Genomic DNA, 20,394 nt, shown 5'->3' with positions numbered 1-20,394 from the left:
CGCTGCCCATATTTGGGGCGGACAGAGGATCCATCCCAAACAAGCACCCCACCCCCCCCCCCCCACCAGGACACCGGGGTCTGGCATATCTGGGCCCAGCCCAATTTGTGGCCCTGGCCTGTCTGCGGCCATCCTGACAGGCCGTGCTTGCGAGCGTCACCGTTCTTCAGCCCCAGTATATAAACACAGGCTGCTGATGATGTTGTAACAGGCGTATTCTGAACACTCCCTCACTTACATTGGAGGAAAAAGCCAAATGTACACAAAAGCCTGAAGGAGAATATATTGGTGAATTGGTGCTGACTTCCTTGTGGGACCAAAAGGCACGGCTACCCTTGAACATGTGGATTTTTACATTGTTAAAGGTGTACTCTTGTTCATTTTAAGCACTTTTATACTTTACAATTGACAAACATGTAATATAATAAAAAGAGATTTTGGGATTTTCAGCAGACTACCCAGAGCATCACATCCACAAAAGTCTCTCTTCCTGGTCAAGCCCTTCCACCCCCTCCAGTTCAGACTGCCTCCCCTCTCCCAGCTGCCCCTCTCCTACCTCACCCACTCCAAAGCACTGTCGCCACCTCACTGCCCTTCCCTTACACCTTCAGTCACATCCGCCTCCCTCTCCTCTCCGCACCCCTCCTGATTGCTGCTGGTAATGATAGTGATGGCTCCCCCCACTTGACACCCCTGCCCTCGTGAGAATTGCTGCCCACAGCATCCAGTGCCCGCGGTCACTCCCGCCTTTGGTGGCAGAGCCTTCTCCTGCTCCAGCCCTATGCTTTGCAACTCCTTCTCCAAACCCCACCTCCCATCTCTCCATCTCCCCCACCCACCTTCAAAAACCTTCTCAAAACACATCGCCTCAGCCATGCTTTTGTCTCTCCTAACCCTCCCACATAAACTTGTTCCACCCGTTCCAAGTCTACTCCATGAAGGACATTTTTCTACATTAAAGGTGCGATATAAACACAAATGTTTTGATATCTTCACAATATATCAACCAACTCTGTGTGTGTGTGTTTGAGAGTATGTGTGTGTGTGTGTGCGTCAGTGAGTGTATCTGTGTGTGTCTGAGTGTGTGTGTTTGTTTGCATGCGAGTGTGTGAACGTGAGTGTCTGTGTGCGAGTTTGAGAGTGTGTGTGTGCGCAAGTGTGTGCGTGTCTGTGTGTGTGTGTATGTTTTTATGCGAGTGTGAGCGTGTCTGTGTATTGTCAGCAGACAATGTATATGTGATGAAATATTCCATTCATCACTGCCTGTGACTGTGGTCGGTTTCAGTGTCATTTCCCTTCCCCCAGTCCTCATTGTATTGTTTATTGGAATGTGCTGGAATGTGCTGTGTGTGTAGGGCTCCGCCCATACCTGGCCCCTTTTGTAAGCTAGCTCAGTCTGGCCTCAGTCTCCAGAAGGAAGATACCTCTCTATCTTACGTGTTACTTTCTAAGTTAATAAAAGCCTTGTTTTGTTTCGCTAACATCGAGTCTCGGAATTATTGAGGCACATCAGTATAATTTGTCACAATACTTCCCATTAACACCTCCACCTGTGTCTCTGCAGCACTGAAAACTGCAGGGACTAAGTTGCTCAGTGACAGTTAATCACAATCAGAAATACTTAAATAATTTCAGAGATGATCTCCCCTGTGGCTGGAAGCTCAGTGGTTTTGACTAAACTGTAGCAGCTTTGTAAGGGTTTAAATGGTGACTAAGATGCTTTTGTGAAGCACTAATACACGCCGTCAGTAAGCTCAACGCGAGTGTGTAGCAGGACTTGGTACTTACGTCTCGGTTTGTCATATTCCAATATGGTCTCTCTCCGTACGATGTCACCTCCCACATGACAACCCCATAGCTCCACACGTCACTGGCTGAGGAGAACTTGCGATATGCGATGGCCTCTGGAGCCGTCCAGCGGATTGGGATCTTTCCTCCCTGGGCACAAAGTTTAACTTCAGAACAGGTTTGAGAACAAAATCCTGCTGAATATATTATTTCACTCTATATATCTACATTAATCACATCATCAACGTTGATTAATAATTTCAAAAGGAGAAGTTTGTAGGGCTGTGGGGAAAGAGCAGGGGAAAGAGACCAATTGGATTGCTCTTTCAAAGAGCCGGCACAGGCACGACGGGCCGTCTGAATAGGTTATATGGCTTTATTCCTTCACACTCCTTCTGTGCTGTAATCATTCGATGAATACTTAGAGCTCATTATCCAGGACACCGTGAAGAAAGACTAGGCATGAATTGTACACTTATAGGTGCTGTGGAGTAGATTTTACCCCCAGCCCCTAACCTTCGGAAGGGTGGGATTTCCTCCCGCCCCCAGGCCAGCGCTCCTGACCCCTGCTGAATTCCTGGGCGCAGGAAGACCACCTGGGGGAGGGGAAGATCTGTGCGGCAGGATTGAGGAGCAGGCAGGAGCAGTGTAGTCTGGCCCACTGCCTCCAAAGGATAATTTGATAAATTAACAACACTGGGGGGGCCAGTAGAGGTGTAATCAATCGCCTCACGATCAGCGACACTCCCTTGGGATAGAGATTTAGATCTTAAATTCCCTCCACTCACTGAAGCAATGCCGTACACTTCCGCTTCTCAGCTGAGGCCAACAAGTATCGCTCCTACTGTTGCCCAGTTATCAACTAACTCAGGGCAGATCAGGGACCTGGACCATCCTGGTTTGTATGGATCTACTATTCACTGCCTGGAATACTCGACTATATGGACAGAGTAATAGAGCACAAGACAAGACAATGTGAGAATGACCGGATCATCTGTTTTAGTGATGTTGGTTGAGGGATAAATATTGGCCAGGACACCGGGGAGAACTCTTTGCTCTTCTTTGAAATAGTGCCATGGGATCTTTTACATCCACCTGAGTGGGCAAGCGGGGCCTCAGTTTAATGCCTCATTCGAATCCAGCATATCAGACAATGCAGCACTCCCTTAGCGCTGCACTGGAGTGTCAGCCTGGATTATGTGCTCAAGTCTCTGGAGTGGGGCTTGACCCCACGATCTTCTGACTCCGAGGTGAGAGACAGTGCTGCCCACTGAGCCACGGCTGACACCTCAGACGAGGTAGCAGAAACACAAACATTTCTACATATAAAATACAGCCGATGATATAATGAGAGAGCTGGGGACAGAGATGGATGAGTGTCTAAGGGCTGAATGGTCTTCTTTAATCTTGACTTCTTTCATGTTCTTAATCAGCTGGGTAATTGAGATGAAGGGAGAGGATTTCCTCCAATCGGTAATCTTACTGAGACCATCGACACAAGTGTAAAACAGCTTTATATTCACATCAATATCAGTGGAGAGGGGCAAATAGAGTGAGAGCATATGTTATCTTTCACAGAAAGTTATTTTAATAAAAACAAGACAGAAAGCATGCAATGCTGCAACTTCAAGAAGAAAATACATCAGAACAACATGAAACAAATAAAACTCCTTAAACCCTATAATTCATTGCCTTAGACCTCCTCACTGAAGCTCTCTGCTTCTTATATGAAGTTCTTTTATATGATGTTCAGTTCATAGCCTCTTGTCAATAAATCTTGCAGGGACTTGAGATTTATTGAACAAATCCCAAAGGCTTGTTTGCCTCTGATTTTCAGTCATATATAGGATTTAACTGAAGAGAATAGGAATTCTGCGTAACATATTTTTAGAAAGAGAGAAGTTGCAATCATATATCAACTTTCACATCCTAAGCTAAACATAGCCAATTAATTATTTTTGAAGTGCCATAACTGTTGTTTTATTAGTAGCCAGTATGCTAGCAGCAAAGCCCCACAAACAGCAGTGAGATGAATGACTAACTATTCGGTTTTAGTGATGCTGGTTGAAGGATAAATGTTGGCCAGGACACCAGGAAAATGCCCCTGTGCTTTTTTGAATACTGTCATGCAATCTTTTACATCCACTTGAGAAGGCAGACAGGGCCTTAGTTTAACATCTCATCTGACAGACAGCACCTTTGATAATATAGCTCTCCCTCAGTACTGCACTGAAGTGCCAGTAATAAAATTGATTTGATTTGATTTGGATTACAGGCTCAGGTGAGGAATGGGGCTGAAACCTGCAACCTTCAGACCGAGGGGCAAGAGCACTACCATTGAGCTAGGGGTGCCATCTCACAACGGTTTCGGTACTAGGACATTCAACTGCACATTGATGCAACAGAGATACAGGACACTGTGGTAACACATTCAGAAAACGATCATTTTAGGATGGTCATATATTTTGAACAAGCACTGCTTGCATTAAAAAATATTTGACAAATCTTTTTGTCTGAAGAGCCTTGTGCTGGTTTTATCACACTGATGTTACATAGAAGTCACGAGACGGAGACAGGCCCAGCCAGCTCATGGTGTCGTGAACCCTCCACATGAGCAAACAGCGGCAATAATGTTTACCCACACTTCCCATATCCTTTCATCATTTCATCCGCCTCTCCAATCCAATCTTAAATGTTGACACAGTTTCTGCCTCACCCACTAATCCTGGAAGTGAATTCCACAGCCTCACAATACTCCGTGTGAAGAAGTTTCTCCTGCCCTCTGTTCTAAACCTCTTCCATTTAGTCTTCTATCTCTGGCCCCCTCATTCTTGACCCCTCAACTACTGGGAACAGTCTGTTTCTATCCATCCTGCCCCATCCTTTCATTATTCTAAACCTCTTCTACTGTATCGCCCTGTGATCTGCATTATTCTAACAAAGAAACATACGTGACGAGGAGATTGGCCCACGTATTGTGTTTGTCGACAAAAGAAAAATGGTTTGCAAAACACTTTTTTCACAAACTCATTGACTTTTAAACAAAAGGCCTCAGTGGTTGAGACAGCTAAAGCAATTTTCAAAAATATATTGCACCTTTTAATGATCTAAAATCAAGTCATTTCTTGCGAGTTATAACTTAAACAATTGGTTCACACACCAGACGAACATTTCGGAATGTAATCTAGGGTGGGAGCTCAACTGTGCACATTTGGAAATCACTCCAAGTGTAGTTTCAGACTGCCCATCCTAAATCAGGCTGAATAAATCATTGATTTGTTTAAATTTCAGCACAAGGCAAAGCCCATCTCATCCCTAATATCAAATCTGCCCCGGGTCTGGCTGATCTCATTTCATTTCCATCCTCTAGTCCTGTTTAGCTTCAAGTGTTTTTATAATTCCTTCTCATATGACTAAGCTTCAATCATCATTTACTGTTAATGTATTCCATATTCTAAAATCCCTCTGCATGAAAAAAATATTTTAAACGCTTCCTTTCTGCGTCCAGCACTATTCCTAAATTTATGTCCCCTTGTTAATGATTTATTGACCACAAGGAAATAATCTTTCACCATTTCTTTGCACAAACCTTTCATAGTTTTGAACATGGTAAATACAGTTCAAGTTTTCAATTCGCTCGTCCTAACATATCTTCTCATTCCTGGATATCACCCTCGTGAATTTGTGTTGTGTTGCTTCCGTGGTTCCAATATAATTTCTATACTGCGGTGCCCAAAACGGCACACAATACTTTAACTATGGCCCAACCCATGTCTTGTACAGATTTAGCAGCACTTCCTTGCCTCTGTCTATTTATCTACATTGAACTGCATTTGCCACCTATCTGCTCACCCCCTACCCTGTTTCTGACCCCCTGCATTCATCCTCCCAGTGTGCTGTGCTCGCTGTTTGGTTTTCATCAGAAAACATTAATATTATTCTCTCTATACTCATGCACATATTATTATACTAGTCGATTTCCCACAGTGTTGCACACGGGGGGAGTGGGCAGACCTTGACTGTGCGATAGTGTAAAATGGGCGATAGCGAGTCGGCAGCCTCTTATGCATCCCTCTCCATTTTTATTTCTATTGACTTCAATGAGAATAAAAGTGGGGGGAGATGTAAAATGGGCTGCCGACTCACTATTGCACATTTTACACTGTCGCACAAAGTCCAGATCTACCACAGGGAATCAGGGCCAAGTGTAGTCTTGTGTCGACATTTGGACCAGGAAATATTGTGTCCCCATTTTAAAGTCATACATCTTGTCCTTGTGTTTAATATAAACCCCTATGATGAAAAGTGGCAATGTAAGCTCGTCACAATGTAACTGCATTCTCTAAAACAGCATCTTTGCAACTTTGGAGAAATAAGAAAGTTGAGAGGAACAATGGCAATCAAAGCATCAATAAAACGGAGAGACATCTATACTGTCACAGTGGAGAATAAGTTGCTTGCTACAGTTCTTATTAAATCTAATAACACAATTTTATTAAAACTAAGAATAAAGTAATAAGTTGGTAGCACCAGCTGCAATAACATGAGATTGTGTCTTCTCCACCTTCATTCATGTATAAAGACAATTCAATACTGGCTGACACAGTACAGCTTTTCACACAGCAGATAACGGCTGGGGGGTACAGCAGAGCTGGGGGGCTTGAAATATTTACCCCGGCACCTTGGCGTGGGACAAAACTATAACTTCCCTTTGCACTCAGGTTCTGCACCATGTTTAGACCAACCTGCCTTTATTAAGGGAGGGATGATGAGGCATGGAGTGACAATTCAAACATTCAAATCAAACTGTAAAACTGCCAGGTCCAATGACAAACTGAAGCAGACGGGCTCTCCTTATATCCAATTTTTCTCTGTCAGATTATTAACATAACTTCAAGTGTAAATTTGGTGGATCTAGAAAGCAGACTAATGATAGGAGCATGTAAGTCAAAATTAAAGGGGTGGGGACTATTAAAAGGGATGGTCGCAATAGGGAGACGAAATTCTGAGAGTCTTTGGATTGCCTCAAATGGCCCTCAGCCCATTAGCAGCCTTTGCCAAGATGGAAAGGGCAGGTGACAAAGGTACTGGCAAAAATGAAAGGACAGGAAGGCCAAGGGTCAGGCATGAGTCTACAGGCAAGTGGTGACATAGAACAGGGCCTCTGAAGTGGAGTTGGTGTTGCAGGAGATGTCACACAGAAGGTTATTAGAACATGAAACGCTTTACCACAAGTGGGCTACTGAGGCAGAGACTACGGGGTAGAAATTCTTTGATGGATCGACCCCTGCGGCAGAACGGGTAGGCCCACAGCTCACCTGATATTGGGCCTCGGACCTCAGTTAAATTACACCGGCAAGCGGTGGACATTTTCTGGGCGCCCCCAGGCAGCCCGCTTGCAAAGGTGGCTGAAATATCAGGTAAATCTTTCGAGAAGGGAAGGCGACCGGGACAGGGTGGGGGCATCGATCGCAGGGTCAAGGTCGCGATTGAGGGGGGTGGATGCGGCCACTGGAAGACGGGGGGGGGGGGGGCGGGGGGTTTAGGGCAACCCAATATTGCAGTGGGGGCCTGATGTGCCAAATAACTGCCCGAATCCGCGAAGTTAAAGTTTAAGACTGAGGGCTTTTATTAAGTAAGAATCATGGCAGAGTTAACAGAGTTCATCATCGACCGAGCCCTTGGTAGAACATACCAGAAGAGGGGCGGGGCCAGGGAGGAGCATTAGTGGTTCCCCCGGTGGAACATTCCAGACATTACAAGTACAAGTACAAATATCAGAACACAGTTATTTCATCACAGGGCCTCAAACAGATGTTAGGCCCCTTATTTGCATATGTAAACGGATAAACGCCTGTTTCAGACGTGGGCCCTGGACGCCTATTTTTTTGCCTTTACCAACATGGCAGGCGGCCCACCTCTGGCTCGAAATTAACTTGCACTTTCTGCCTGCCACATTGGAGGCTTAGCCTCCCATTTAGCACCCGAAAAATGGGTGCAATGCCATTTAATTTCTGGGCCTATAACAACATTTAAAAGGAAATTGGATAAGTATTTGAAAAAGAAGAGTATAAGAGAAAATGGAGAGAGGTGAAGGAAATGGGATTAGAGTCGACTGCTCCAGTTGGAGGGGTAGCACTGGCGCAGGCGCGGTGGACTGTATTTGCTCTACCTGTGCTGTAATTTCTATGATTCTACAGCCATCTCAGCTAAGGTCATGGCAGGCCAAGGATTGAGCCGCTCCTCATTTCTATAAGAACATAAGAAACAGGAGCAGGAGTCGGCCATTCGGCCCCTCGAGCCTGTTCCGCCATTCAATAAGTTCATGGCTGATCTTCTACCTCATCTCCACTTAATTCCCTTAATATTCAAAGATCTATGGCACTGGAAGCTCCCAATATCCACCGGGGAAGCCCCACTGAGCAGCTGTCATGTGTGGGAAGTCACTGAAAAAAGGCGCGTTGGTAGAGAATGGCCTGCGTGCACCAGTCTAAAAAGGTGACAATTCTTTGGAAAGATATTCTCAAACAATATACAGTGAAGAAGACTTTGAGAAACATGGTCATACAGTGAAACCTAACATCCCACAACGGGTCACCAGGAAAGGCATGAGTTGTGTGTGTGATGGACACCTCCCAGATAGGGCTGCCAACTCTGGCTGGACATAGTCCTGGAGGATTCAGCACGTGACCTCCCGCCCAGTTAAACAGCCTTTTTTCTTTATCCTTCTCCTGTTGGAGTCGACAGAAATCAACAGGCTGAGACTTTTCTTTGAGCAAAAACAAAACGTGTCTTACTTTAATCAATCTCCACGAGGTCTCAAGGCTCAGCCCCGTGCAGGGGCTATGACGTCATCACGCAACCGACGTCATGACGTCATCACATTCCCGACGCTCTTAAAGGGACCCTGCACCAATAACCCAGCCCAGCATGTACATACCACAACATTGCTATACAAAGTGAATTGTGTTTAGGTACATATAACAGCATTGGCTATACATTGTGTTATTGTCCCTATGTGGTCTCCGCCACACTCCAATATTTTTTAAACTAATAAACAAAAATGAAAAAAGACAGACAATTGAATGCGCCTGTGATTTTTCTCTCAGGTTTGCTGGCAGCAGCGTCATGGATTTGAACTTCAATTCCCGGAGACTCCAGGGCAGTCCCGGAGGGTTGGCGACTCACTGCCAGACCACCGAGAGGGCCTTCTCTACGGCGCAACCTCGCAACCCAGTTGGTCGGGAGATTTAGAAGGCACCTGGGGATGGATCAGCAGTTACGAGCAGCAGACATCAGAAACTGTTTGTCAGCGTTAAAAGCACTTTATCTGGCTAGAGGAACAAAAAAAAGTGAAAATATATGTGGAGAAAATCAATGGCAATTTCACCCAGACAACATCCAGCCTGTGTGAGTGATTTTTGTTTTAATGGCAACTAGCTTAGAAATGTTTTTCAAAGGTTCTTTTGTTTCAATTTAAATTTACAAATTCTATTCCCTGCTGCTTTTGCCTGCACTTTTCTAAATGCTTTTTGACTGACGAATTCCTTGCCTGTCGCTGTGAAAATCTGCTGGTGGTTGTCCTCGGAGGATTGATGCAAACACTAAATTCCACTTCATTACTCCCATTTACATGGGCAAATTGAGCGTGTGCAGATCAATTTGTATTAATGCAGAATGTTGACCATATTAATGACCTCTTGAAACATCTAAAAGGTGGGCTCAATGCAGATTTTCTTTCACAGCTTTAACACTTTAAGATCTAAAAGATCTTTCATAGAGCATTTTCCCTACATTTCTGACAATGAATGTTATAAATTAGGACAAGTGAAATGTCCAGAATCAAAGAAGGAACACGCAATGGAAATTCTTTACACAGGCAGGTGAATTTCTTTCCATCGCCCATTTATGCTGCTGTAATGTGACTGGTTGCCATGGTACTGAGTTTGCCCCGTTTATGCAGCAGGATGAGTTTGAACACACTGGAATTGGGAAAGGGATTAAAAGCAGCAATGCTGCAGACCCATACATCTCTCCAACAGCTACATGTGCCTAAAGTTTAAAGTCCAGTCTGTGAGTTTCTCATTTCTGTGGCTGCACCACTCCTCTATAACAAATCACTGTGCAAAATCACGTCGCTCACTGTACAGCTGAGCAGAGTTCACTCTGCCGCTGGCCCAGAGTAAGGTGATGCGCTTGAGGCCAAGTGTTTCCATTGCCACCATTACCACTGCCAGCACTTAGCTCCCAGTGGTGTGTACAATGCTTTGTTTATAGTGTCAGACCAGTCTAAGGAAGCCTTGCTGTAATATGATTCAATATCGATTCCACAATTGATAGAAGCTGATATTCTGTGCAGTGTCGTGTCACACTGCATCATCTCTCAATGGCAGGAGAAGGACAGCAGCAGTAGCAGAGAGACTGAAGGGAAAGGATTCCATAAGGAGCTAGGTGGCAGATTGTTACAGCAAGTAATTCAATCGCACACTGCTCTTTCACTGTTCATAACATCAATGCGGGATTCAATTACTGCTTTTAATCCCTCCACACACCCACCCAGTGTTCTCTATATATACCTAAAGCTGTGTACACTGTAATTCTTCTCAAATCCAGTCTCCTCGATACATACGTGATTGTGTGTCAGCTGTGGCTCAGTGGTAGCACTCTTGCCCCTGAGCGGGTTCCAGTCCCACTGCAGAGACTTGAGCACGTAATCCAGGCTGATATTCCACTGTCGAAGGTGCCATCTTTCAGATGAGACGTAAAACCAAGGCCCTGTCTGCCCTCTCAGGTGGATGGAAATGATCCCATGGCACTATTTTGAAGAAGAGCAGGGGAGTTCTCCCTGGGGCCTGCAATGTATATACCTTTAAGGGGGGAACTATCTTTTACAGCTCATGTATACTGCAGTACCGGCAGTGACCACACCTGTATATAGCACTGAGTAGTAATCTGTACAGATCAGTTCCAGTGTGAGCCACGTTGAGTAAACACCTGTTGTACCGTTCTCCTGCAGTCTGTGTCTTATTATACACAGACACAACATTGGCGACAAGGCAAGTTCGAACCTACCTGCAACTCTGCATCACCTCCCGGGGATTCGTTCCTGGAGATCAGTGGATTGGAGGTCAAGGCCAGAGACTCGGGCGTCGACCACGGGCAACCGCCCAGTCATCCAGCAGAGACTCGAGAATTGCGGGGGAGGCTGTCGAGAGCCAGGCTTGGCTTTCCAGTCGAGGTAGTCCAGCGAAACGGGCTGGCAACAGGTAGTGCGCAGACCCTTCCCGGACAGCGGCGGGCTAGAGCCCGACCGAGCAGCACAGCAAAGGGCCGAGCAGTGTTGACGGGGGAGAGAGAGAGAGGGCAGAGCGCACAGGGCGCAGCCGGTGTTCAGGGGCCGAGCAGCGTTGAAGAGAGGGAGAGAGAGACGCACAGAAACCCATGAGGCACCGCCATTGCCACGAGGACCGCCGAGAGCGGCGTTGGCAGCAGCGCAGGAGAAGCGCGCGAAACCTACAGGGCGCCGCCATTGCCACAAGAACCGCCGGGAGCGGCGTTGGCAGCAGCGGAGGAGGAAGGAAAGCGCGGGAGACGCCATTTTAAGCCATTGGGAGACGCCATTTTAAACCACACCCAAAATGCCGAAGAGTGGCAGTATCACCGCATTTGACAATGAAGTCGAAGATTGGACTACATATGTCGAACGAATAGAGGTATACTGCAAGGCAAATGAGGTGTCAGATGACAAGAAAGCGTCGGTATTGTTAAATTTAATGGGTGCAAAGACGTATGGTTTATTACGAAATCTAGTAACCCCAACGAAGCCAATGGAAAAGAGTTTTGAAGACATAGTAACGATACTACAGGAACATTTAAACCCCACACAGCTGCTGATAGCAGAAAGATTCAAGTTTCACAAATGGAACCAGCATAAGGATGAAAGCAATGCTAATTATTTAACAGAACTGCGCAAACTATCGAAACACTGCCAGTTTGGAGCGGGACTGGCAGATATCTTAAGGGACAAGTTTGTGTGTGGGCTTCAAAGTGAAGGAACCCAGAAACGGCTTTTATCTGAAAAGGACCTTACGCTGGAAAAGGCTTTCAGCATTGCGGTATCATATGAAGCAGCAGCATGGGGCGCTGCAGAGATACAGCAGAGACCGCAAGAATATGGCACAAACGAAATGTCATATGGAACAGAGAAGTGCTATCGCTGCGGCAGAACAACACACGACCAGAATGATTGCTGGTTCAAAGACAAAGTGTGCAGACAGTGTGGAAAAGTAGGACACATAGCACGAGTCTGCAGGTCGGGAAAGAAAACCAGCAATAAGAAACCCACCAAAGGAAAGTACAAGAAGGTACATAAGATGACGGAGAATAGTTCAGACGAACAAAAGAGTGATAACGACTCTGAAAGCAGGGAACTGAGTTGCCTGAAACTACATAATGTGATCACAACGGAGGATCACCGAACCATTTGGGTCACTCTCAAGATAGCAGGAGTCCAGGTAAAGCTGGAATTGGACACAGGATCAGCCCTAACAGTCATAAACCGATGGGACTATGAGCGGCTATTCTCACACATACCCTTGAGAGACACAAAAATTATTTTGAAGACGCACACGGGGCAAAAAGTCTACCCCAAAGGAAAAATAAGGGTGACCGTTATATATAACGGTAAGGAAACACCAAAACTAGACCTGTATGTATTGCAAGATGGAGGACCACCATTACTGGGGCGTGAATGGATCCGGAAAATACAACTGGATTGGCATTCCATACAGGCACTGACTGTGGTTGACAAAAAGGATGACGACGTCACACCTGGGCGACTGTCAAAGATCCTAACTGACGCGAAAGAAGTGTTCCAGCAAGGACTCGGAACACTAAAAGGCATGACAGCGACGATTAAAATTGAAGAAAACGCAAGCCCAAAATTTTTTACGGCCAGACCGGTACCTTATGCGATCCGCCCAGCCGTCGAAGCAGAGCTGGAGAGTCTGGAACGTTCAGGTGTACTGTCCAAGGTAGACTGGAGAGAGTGGGCTACACCCATCGTCCCTGTGATGAAAAAGTCGTTGAGCAGCACGCCTGGGGAAGGTTCGCATCTGTGGGGACTTTAAGGTAACAGTGAACCCGGTCCTTCACACCGTACAATATCCACTTCCGCGGATTGAAGATATTTTCGCCTCGCTATCTGGAGGGAAACGCTTCACTAAGATTGATCTGGCCCAGGCGTATCTGCAAATGGAGGTAGAAGAAGCATCAAAAAAATACCTCACAATCAACACCCATAAAAGTCTCTACCAATACAACCGCCTGGTATTCGGGGTAGCATCAGCTCTGGCTATTTGGCAGAGGGCAATGGAACAAGTCCTGCAAGGGATCCCAGGGACCCAGTGTTATTTGGACGACATCCTGGTCACGGGCGAAAATGACAGTGATCACCTTGCCAACCTGGAGCAGGTGCTCACTAGATTGCAGGAATATGGGCTCCGAGCTAACCGCCCCAAATGCGAGTTTTTTAGAAAACAAATCTCGTATTGTGGCCACGTTATCGATAAAGAGGGGTTACATAAGTCCCCAGAGAAGATTGAGTCAGTAGTCAAGGCTCCCGCACCGGAAAATGTGTCACAACTGAGGTCGTTCCTCGGGCTGTTAAACTACTACCATAAGTTCTTGCCAAATTTGTCTACAATACTACACCCACTGAACACCCTACTGCAAACTGGGGTGCCATGGAAGTGGAGTGACGAATGTAGACGAGCTTTCCAGAAGAGCACAACACTAATCACATCGAAAAGGGTATTGGCCCATTACAACCCAGCATTACCAATTCGGTTGGCATGTGATGCGTCACCCTACGGCATTGGAGCGGTGCTGTCGCACAAATTCTTGGACGGCTCAGAGAGGCCAATAGCCTTTGCATCACGATCACTAACCTCAGCCGAGCGTAACTACGCCCAGATTGACAGGGAGGCCCTCAGCCTAGTGTGGGGAGTGAAAAAGTTCAATCACTATCTGCACGGGCAGAAATTCACCTTGCTGACTGATCACCAGCCTCTTGTCTCCATTTTTAATCCGAAGAAGGGCGTTCCGGTGATGACTGCGCAACGACTACAAAGATGGTCACTTTTTCTAGGGGCGCACCACTATGAGATTGAATATAAGGGCATGAAACAGCATGGAAGTGCTGATGGGCTATCATGCCTGCCACTGCCTACTACGGAGGAAGCACCAGCAGTGGATCCTGTCGAAATATTCCATTCGACTATAGTTGAATACCTACCGGTAACTAACGCTTGTATCGAAAAGGAAACCCAAAATGACCCGACACTGTCTCGGGTATATGATTTGACGGTGAAGGGATGGCCAGCACATGGCGACTCACTGTTGCCAGCATTCTCGACAAGGAGAGAACAGCTGTCAGTGTGCCGGGGGACCTTGATGTGTGGATCCCGAGTGGTAATTCTACCCAAGTTAAGGGAGAGAGTGCTCAATGAGCTTCATGAGGGTCATCTGGGAGGGGTAAAAATGAAAAGCCTAGCCAGGGCTTATGTGTGGTGGCCGGGAATTGATAAACAAATCAAGGACCTGACCAAGAGCTGCTCAGGATGCCAGAAAGTCCAAAATGCACCACCACAGGCCCCTCTACACCCATGGGAGTGGCCCTCATCTCCATGGCAACGGGTGCATATTGATTTTGCTGGTCCATTCATGGACTCAATGTTTTTAATAGCCGTGGATGCGCACTCGAAATGGCCTGAGGTCATCAAAATGTCCTCCCCCACCACGGAGAAAACTATTGCAGTCCTACGGACCATTTTTGCCAGGAATGGCTTGCCAGAACAGATTTACTCCGACAACGGACCACAGTTTGTGTCCGAAGAGTTCCGGAGGTTCTTGAAAAAGAATGGGGTAAGGCATTACACATCCGCCCCGTATCATCCAGCCACAAATGGATTGGCTGAGAGGTTCGTACAAACCTTTAAGAAGGCAATAAAGGCTACGTACAATGACAACATTCCGCTGCAACACAAGGTGGACAATTTCCTGTTCGCCTACCGGAATGCGACACATGCAGTCACCAACCAGGCCCCAGCCATGATGTTCTTTAACCGAAGGTTAAGATCTCGTCTGGATTTGCTCAGACCAAACGTACGAAGAGATGTTGAGAGTAAGCAATTCCAGCACATCCGTGAGAAGCCAACAAGGAGCTTCAATGTAGGGCAACCAGTCTTGGCCCGCGACTACCGAACAGAAAAATGGCAGCCAGGAATGATATGCGCACGGCAGGGCCCACTAATGTACACAGTGGACGTTGGGGAGAGCATCGTGAGACGCCATGCTGACCAGATCCTAGAGTCACAGGAACAAGTCAACCCCATGCCTCGCCCATACGTACCTGGTGAGGAACCTGACGTACAGGTCGCGTCTACCCCAGAAACAGTAGCATCGGAAGCTGATGAACCAACCGACGACAGGGGGCCAGAATTGCCTCCGCACCAAGAGCAAGACACTCGGGAAAGGCGCTATCCAGAAAGGATCAGGAAGCCTACCCAAAGACTGAATATATAAATAGACTATTTTCAGCTAATGTTGCATGTTAAATGTGTTAATTGTAATTAGTTTGATATTTAATTGTTAAATGAGTGTTATGGTACTGTTAATCTAAAAGGGGAGGAATTGTAATGTATATACCTTTAAGGGGGGAACTATCTTTTACAGCTCATGTATACTGTAGTACCGGCAGTGACCACACCTGTATATAGCACTGAGTAGTAATCTGTACAGGCAGTTCCACTGTGAGCCACGTTGAGTAAACACCTGTTGTACTGTTCTCCTGCAGTCTGTGTCTTATTATACACGGACACAACAGGGCCAATATTTATCCCTCAACCAACATCACTAAAACAGATTATTTGGTCATTATCACATTGCTGTTTGTGGGAGCTTGCTGTGTGCAAATTGGCTGCTACGTTTCCTACATTATAACAGTGATTACACTTCAAAAGTACTTCATTGTCTGCAAAGCGCTTTGGGATGTCCTGAGGTAGTGAAAGGTGCTATATAAATGCAAGTTCCATCTTTCTCTTCTGTTTTTCTATTTCTCTCATGTGTTTATCTAGCATCCCCTTAAATGTATCTATGCTATTCCCCTTAACTACTCCCTGTGGTAGTGAGTTCCACATTCTAACCACTCTCTGGGTAAAGAGGTTTCTCCTGCATTCCTTTCTGGATTTATTAGTGACTATCTTATATTTATGGCCCCTAGTCTTGGTTTCGCCCACAAGTCGTCTACCCTATCAAACCCTTTCATAATCTTGACGACCTCTATCAGGTCTAGAGAAAAGAGCCCCAGCCTGCTCAATCCTAGTTATAACAGTGCTATCATCCTTGTAAATCTCTTTGCACCTTCTCCAGTGTCTCTATATCCTTTTTATAATATGGAGACCAGAACTGTACACAGCACTCCAAGTGTGGTCTAACCAAGGTTCAATACAAGTTTAACATAATGGGCTGGATTTTATGAATGGAGACAAGTTGGAGGCAGGATTGCTGCTAGTCGGGTCTATGTCCCACCTCCATCATGTTCTGACCAACCAGAGGGATTTCCCCTGATTGACCTTGTGATATACCTATCATGTAACAATAGTGAACGGTTGTGAACGGTAACAGTGGTTTACCACACCTTGTTAAGCCCGCCCTGCGGGCTCAGCAGGCCAATTAGGGGGAAGTCACTGACAGAGCACGTCAACGTCTGACGTGCCATCTGTCAAGACTTCTTGAAAGAATAAATGTCAGAATTTGACAGCTCTGTGAAGCTGTCAAACACTGACATTCTGTGTAGTTTGATGAGTCCTTGTGTTCAGGACTCATCAAACCTTTCAACTTTGTAGATTTCAGATGACTGTTGGTTCGGAGGATCCAACAGCCAGTCTGTGAAATCTACAAGGAAGATGTCAGGACTCCCGATCCAGAGTGGATGAAGGCTGTAGGCAGAAACCAAGGTAAGTGAACATTTTTTAACACTCAACACTCACCTTACACACTTACCACTCCACACTTGCACCCATCACTCACCACTACATCTCACTTTCAGGCCCCTCTGACCCCCGCAGACCTCCTACTCGACTCCTCCAACCCGGCGGGGTTCTCCGAGGTCAGGAAGCCTTCACCTGAAAAGGTAAAATGGGACTAATCCTTTTTTCTGCCTGTTAACTACCTGTTAACAGGCAGTTAAAAGGGTTTAATCCCTTTCCCATCTCCAGGAGACGGGGCCTGAAGCAGCCCAACTTCCCGACTCCTGGCAAAAGGGCACGGAGGCAGGATGGGGCGTGTTTGCCATCCGCCCCCACTTTCTGCAACTTTACCGGCAGTCCCGCCTCCATACCCGCCTCCTCGGGGCTGAGAAAATCCAGCCCAATGTCTCTACTTTTCAATTCTATCCCTCTAGCAATTAAGCCCAATGCTTTGTTTACCTTATTAACCTGCGTCGCTACTTTTAGTAATTTGTACCCCCAAATCCCTCTGTTCCTCTACCCCATTTAGACACTTAGATGGCTTCGTTATTCTTCCTACCAAAATGTACCAACTCGCACTATATTGAATTTAATTTGCCAATTACTCACCCGTTCTGTAACTTTATTAGTGTTTTCTTGTATATTGTTGCAGTCTTCCTCAATATTAACTATGCCCTCTAGTTTATTGTCATCCACAAATTTTGAAATTGTACTCTAAGTTTTTAACTGTGGAACTTCCCTGATTTGGGGCAAATGGATCACATGGGCTTGCAACGCCAATAAGACACGGCTGGCTTGGCAGGTGAGCTGACATCTCAGCCAGGCCAGAGACAATACAACATGGCGGCCCACGGTGCCCATTGCTGGTGACAGCGTGCCGTGATCTTATTTTCAGGTGGCTTCCAATGAGACAAAGTAAAAACACCTCTTGACATCGGTATCTGTAATCCAAAGTCACCAGCACCTTCCCTCCTGCAGCCTCTCAGAAGTATAAAAGCAGCATTAATGTATCAGTGACAGAGAGTCAGCATGGACTTGTGAAGGGAAGGTCATGTCTGACTAATCCAGTTGACTTTTTTTGAGGACGTTGCTAGCATGGTGGGTACGGAAGAGTCTATTGGTTGGGAGGTAGAAGACAGAGAGTAGGAATACAGAGAATATATTCTGATTGGTGAGATGTGACAAATGGTGATCCCCAGAGATCTGTGTTGGGACATCAGCTTTTCAAGATATATTTCAATGGCTTAGATGTAGGAATAGGGGGTAAAAATTGGGTAGCGCCCGTGTGCTACCTTCGCCAGAGCGCTGGCCCGAAAAAGTTAGCGCCCCAAAAAGGATAGCGCCCCTGCGGCCGATTTTCCCAGGTAGCGCCCCGAGAGGGAGAAGGGGCGCTACTGGAAGTGCCCCGCGTACCTCTTGAGGCACTGCGAGCCAATATCGCGGCACTATGTGCGCGCTGCGGCGCGTCGCGCCGCGGCACTGCAGGCCTTCCTCCCCTTATTAAAGGGGAGGGGCCTGGCGCAGTGCATCCTGGCGCCCAGCTGGGCCACCAGGGATTGGGAGTGCCGGCAATCTTGAGTGCCGGGCTCACGGAGAGCAACCGTCACCCCGCAGGTGGACTTCACGGGGTCCGGGGACAACAACGGGGGCAGGTGCTGGCAGGCGGCCAACAACAAAAATGGCCACCCGCCACCTCCCCTTTAACTAGCGCCGCCCCGGCCGCAGGTAGACACCCCTGACCCCGGCGGATATAGCGTCCGGCGGTAAGTCCGGGGGCGCCACCCAATATTACAGTCGGGGCACGAGCGGGGTGCTGTGCACGGCGATGATGTCATTGCCGGTGGCGCAGCACTGTGCGGCACTAACGGTTAGCGCCGCCACTAACTGCCCGCTGAATTTCGCGGGTGGCGTTAGCAGCGCCGCGCCCAGGCGCTAGTTGATTTGCGCCCCACTAGTGCCCTCTTAGGGTGCTAACGGGAGGCGCCAATCAACCGAATTTAGCCCCCAGAGAGTGGTATATCCAAGTTTGCAGATGATACTAAGTTAGAAGGAACAGTGGGCCAGAAATTCGGGTCCCCACGGGTGAGTACACGCCACGTGTAAGGCCAACGAAAGTGCTGGTTTCGTGCATGCACTGCGCATGCGCTGGAAACCGGAACTTCCGTTCCCTTGAAGGAAGGGGTTCACAGGGCAAACACGTGCGCTGGAGGCAGCGCGTGGACCTGGAACTTCCGATTTATTTACAGGTTTCTCCATGCGGGTAAGTCCCTCGCAGCTGCGCATGAAAAAAGCAGTCGCAAGGCCTGCTTTTAACAAGGTAAGAGGTTAATTAAGTAAAATTAAAACATTTTTTCCACAGGTTTATTATTTTAAAATACTTTAAAGAAAGGTAAGTTTATTTTTAGCCCCGTTAAAAACTTTAATTAATTTTTAAAACAATTTAAATTTTTGTTTAAAATAGTTAATTTATGTAATTTATAGTTATTTTTAAAATGTGATTAAAAAAAAAAATTATTTGATGTTTTACTCAGGTTTTGGGGCCGATCTCTATTCATAGATTTGACAGATCTTCCTAGACAAATCTATGAATGGAGATTCCCTGCTCCGATTGGCTCCCCGTGGCCCATGTGATTCCAGGGAACGCTGCGAACTAACTGCGCCCCTGGGATACGCGAGCACTGCACAGCGGCAGCTGGAGGAGGCCCAGGATCGGAATCCCACGCGGGCCCACAGCACAATGGCAGGAGCGCTATGTAAGTGCAGGTCGGGGGCTTGCACCCGCGGGAAGCCTCCGACCCGAATTTCTGGCCCATTAAGTTGTGTAGATGGGAACAGGAAGTTGCAAGGGCACATAGACAGATTATGTTAATGGGGGAAACGGTGGGAGACATGGGGAAGTGAAATGTCATCCACTTTGGATCCAAGAAAGACAAATCAGAATATTTAATCATGAAAGACACTGTGGAGAAGCAAAACTGGGTGTTCTAGTACACAAATCACTAAAAGCTAGTGTGCAAGTAGAAAAAGTCATCACAATGGAATGTTGGTCTTTATCTGAAGGGTTTGGAAATCAAAGGGGATGAAGTTATGCTTTTAATTATCATATTAATTGGACAAATCAAATTGGGCAGGGCAGCCTTGAGGATGAGTTCATTGAGTGTATTAGGGATGGGTTTCTTGAGCAGTATGTAACTGAACCGACCAGGGGGCAAGCAACCTTAGATTTGGTCCTGTGTAATGAGACAGGATTAATTAAAAATGTCCTAGTAAAGGATCCCCTTGGAATGAGTGACCATAACATGGTTGAATTCCATATTCAATTAGAGGGTGAGAAGGTTGGATCTCAAACAAGCGTGCTGAGCTTGAATAAAGGAGACTATGAAGGTATGAGAGCAGAATTGATTAGAGTGGACTGGGAAAATAGATTAAAGGGTAAGACGGTACATGACCAGTGGTGTACATTTAAGGAGTTATTTTACAACTTCCAAAAAAAATATATTCCACTGAGGAAAAAAGGGTGTAAAAGAAAAGATAGCCATCCGTGGCTAAGTAAAGTAATTAAGGATAGTATCCGACT

General features: G+C 46.5%; 1 protein-coding gene across 2 annotated transcripts in view; it reads right to left on the bottom strand.

Moving 5' to 3' along the window:
- The window catches only part of epha8 (eph receptor A8), a 782,627-nt gene that overhangs the window by 70,060 nt on the left and 692,173 nt on the right, over nucleotides 1-20,394 (bottom strand). For both annotated transcript variants that reach the window (XM_085966785.1, XM_085966786.1), the window contains exon 14: nucleotides 1,789-1,938. In XM_085966785.1, the coding sequence (XP_085822911.1) occupies nucleotides 1,789-1,938 (150 nt within the window). The remainder of the gene's footprint in view (nucleotides 1-1,788; nucleotides 1,939-20,394) is intronic.

This window comes from Somniosus microcephalus, chromosome 25, assembly GCF_052327205.1.
Source record: "Somniosus microcephalus isolate GS21.2 chromosome 25, FLI_Smic_1.0, whole genome shotgun sequence".
Taxonomy (NCBI): domain Eukaryota; kingdom Metazoa; phylum Chordata; class Chondrichthyes; order Squaliformes; family Somniosidae; genus Somniosus; species Somniosus microcephalus.
This window is presented reverse-complemented; position numbering and strand designations above follow the sequence as displayed.